Consider the following 3,479-nt stretch of genomic DNA (forward strand, 5'->3'; position numbering starts at 1 on the left):
ATGATGCTGCCACCACCGTGCTTCACAGTGGGGATGGTGTGTTTGTAATGACAGTGTCTAGTCTGATAGCCATAAAGTTCAAACCTTCTTCCGGGTGACTTCAGAGTTTATAAATTCTAATCAAAAAAGCCAAATGAAACTGGCCAGGACTCAACGTTGAAGAGCAAACACTTCCACAGTAAACATGGTCTTCACAAGTGTATGTAAACTTATGTTCACGACCGTACATGTAACTGATTTCAGCATCACCATTTTAAACTAATATCTTTTGGTAGTTTTGGCTTTAAACGTGGGTTATTTCCGTGACTGTTGAACCACGCAGACACTACACCGTCAACGCCTGCCTGCAGCCAGTCGTCGCCCTGCACGGAGCCGCTGTGGTGACGGTCGAAGGCGTCGGCAGCACCGACACCAAACTCCACCCCGTGCAGGTAACAAGCTCGCCGGGCGTCAGAAAGTTAAAAGCTGCCGGACGTTTCTGACTCTTCTGTCCTTCAGGAGCGAATCGCGAAGGCTCATGGATCACAGTGCGGCTTCTGCACTCCGGGGATGGTGATGTCCATGTACACTCTGCTGAGGAACAAACCGCAACCAAGCATGGAGGACATCAGGGAGGCTCTGGGAGGTAAAAACATAAAAAAAAAAATTAGCCAGCAGCTCAGGATTAGCATGAATGAAAAATGTTTTTATGGTTTAAAGTGTAGATTGAGGTTAAAACTAGACACTAAAGACAGATGCAGGATTAAAATAATCATTAGCAGGGATGCAACGTAAATAAACACATTGTGGTAATTCTAGTTTTTCTAGTAAATGCTTATTTTTACACAGAAAGTATCATCGATTTTACTGCTCTGGGTTTATTTTCTCACAGTTTTAGTCACAAATTACGTACAAATTAAGATTATAAATGCAACGTGTGACTGGCATTGAAGTGAAATTGTACTGATTTCAATATTATGCAATGATTGTATGTGTAATAGTAACATTCACAGGGGTCACATCTCTGCACTTAGTCATTTTTTAGTTCATTAATTACTGAGTTCACTTGTACAATGAGGTGCCAAACACAACAACGTATTAGAAAACACACCGACAAAACTGAAAACACAACACAGCAAAAAAAAAGAAACCAGAAAACATTTAAGGAGAGACAGAAGATTACAGAAACTCAGCATTACTTCAGAAAACACAACATGTTTCCTGAAACGTTACTGTGTTTTGCACATACTCCTCCATATTTCTTCTGAAATTTTTACAAATTATTTCCTGATTCTTGGCCTAAATGTCTTTGCGGACACACTAAGCTCAATTTTCTTTGACGCAAACCAGCTAAAGTAACAATATATGAATTAAATGAACTTTCAGGTAAATATGTGTTTACAGTTTTCACTCCTTTTGACATTAACTGAAGACATTTGCTTTATTTTGAAGGGAATCTCTGTCGCTGCACAGGTTACAGGCCGATAATCGATGGATTTAAGACTTTCTGTGAGGTAGGTGATGAGTGCACCTGTGTGCGTTAATTCAGCCTTCACCAATATGAAGCCAAAAGTATCCCAATTCTGAAACTTTATGTGAGTTATTGCAAAGTAAAATGCTGCGATAAAAACATTTTAGAAGTCATCCGGTTGCTGCCAAAATGGAGGAGAAGGAAGATGCTGTATGGAAACTGAAGGCAGCAAAGTGAAGCCCGGCGAGGGGAGTGATGTAAGTCAGTCAATAATAATAAATATCTGGTTAAGCAGGTAAAATGTCACTGATAATCCTTTGATTATAACAAACACTAAATGTGACGGTAAATGTGTGTTTCATTCGTCAGATCTCTCAGGAGCTCTTTCCGATGGAGGATTTACTACCTCTGGATCCTTCTCAGGATCTCATCTTCCCTCCAGAGCTGATGGTAACCACGATATATTATTACACTAGAAACAGTTTGCAGTGGCTGTGGGAGAATATAGCGAAGTATACAGCCTATTAAACCCTGTGGTCTCGTGTTTAATAAGCGTGTACAAGTGTATTATGTTTTATCTGTCACACAATTCTTCTGGAAAGAAGTGTACATGATCACAAGATGAGCTTTTTATGTAAACAAGACTCAAAGAACGTACAGAATGTGACCATTCAAGAGCTGACAGGAAGAATGTTTTCTCACGAAGGCGAATAAGAAAGAATGTGAGATGTATACAGTGCAGATTGTGAACTGTATTCATGAAAATACATGATTTGTACTCCTCAGTTGCGACTGAGACCAGCTCTGTCCTTTGTATTTTCTGCATACTGTATATTGAACCTCTTTTTCTTCTTAAAATGTGCAGAAAACACTCCACAGCATGACAAACGTTACTCATTGCAGCGCTAAATGAAGCTAAAATCAACAACAAATTGAGAAAAGGTTAAAAGATGGAAGCAAACTCACCTTTTTCGTGGATTTTCTCTCGTTTGTAGATGATGGAGAAGAAACTGAGTGCAGCTCCTCTCTATTTCCAAGGAGAAAGAGTCCGTTTGGTTGCTCCTTTTGAGCTGTCGCACCTCCTGGAGCTGAAGGCCGATCATCCTTCGGCGCCACTGATCGTCGGCAACACAACCATCGGTACGCATCTAGTCATCAAACGTGTTTTTAGAGATGACAAATGTAACATAACAGCTCAAGAAATGTCTCAAAAACTCAGCAGAAACACACATTTTTCTCACCAGGTCCAAAGATGCTTCTGAAAGGAGAGTTTCATCCTCTGGTGATCTACGCTGGAAGGATTTCTGAGCTCGGAGCTGTGACGTGGGGGAAGAATGGTTAGTCTGACAATAAAGAAGTGTCTCTTTATGAAGCAGCCCTCACCTGTCCACCTCACCTGTCCCGCAGGTCTGACAGTCGGAGCTGCCTGCAGCCTCAGTACGCTGAAGGAGGAGGTGGAGAAGGCCGTGGCGGAGATGGAGGAGGCCAAGACCAGAGGTTACCGAGCACTGCTGCAGGTTCTTCAGTGTCTGGCAGGGAAGCAGATACGCAACATGGCGGTGGGAGGTTTTTTTTTTTAAAAGCATTTTACGTTTTTACAAAAAAAGTATTTACCTCACGTAGAAGTTTCCCCCTTTTATTGCTTTTCAACATTGAACCATTTTTTGATAGGAATTTACAAAAAAACGTGTCAAAGTGAAAACAGATTTCTACAATTTAATGTCAAAAAATGATAAATATATTCTGCAAAATGGACGGTTGCGTCAGTATTCCCCCCCTAAGTCACAATTACAGCATTGAGCCTGTGTGGATAGGTCTTAATCAGCCTTTCACATCTGGACGCTGCAATTTTACCACATTCTTCTTTGCGAAACGGCTCAAACTTTGTCAAGTTACACAGTGAACAGCTCTTTTCAAGTCCAGCCACAGGTTCTCAGTTGGATAGAGGTCTGCTCTCTGACTCGGCCACTCTGGAACATTCACTTTGTTGTCTTTAAACCATTTCTGTGCAGCTTTAGATGTTTGCTTC

The 3,479-nt window shown here is 41.2% G+C and overlaps 1 protein-coding gene across 1 annotated transcript in view; it reads left to right on the forward strand.

Moving 5' to 3' along the window:
- aox5 (aldehyde oxidase 5) overlaps positions 1-3,479 on the forward strand; it is a 24,597-nt gene that overhangs the window by 2,985 nt on the left and 18,133 nt on the right. Inside the window, 7 exon segments of the mRNA XM_008300348.1 lie at positions 323-431; positions 499-625; positions 1,432-1,493; positions 1,820-1,900; positions 2,446-2,590; positions 2,695-2,787; positions 2,858-3,009. Of these exon segments, the coding sequence (XP_008298570.1) occupies positions 323-431; positions 499-625; positions 1,432-1,493; positions 1,820-1,900; positions 2,446-2,590; positions 2,695-2,787; positions 2,858-3,009 (769 nt within the window).

Source organism: Stegastes partitus, unplaced genomic scaffold, assembly GCF_000690725.1.
Source record: "Stegastes partitus isolate 25-593 unplaced genomic scaffold, Stegastes_partitus-1.0.2 Scaffold1528, whole genome shotgun sequence".
Classification (NCBI taxonomy): domain Eukaryota; kingdom Metazoa; phylum Chordata; class Actinopteri; family Pomacentridae; genus Stegastes; species Stegastes partitus.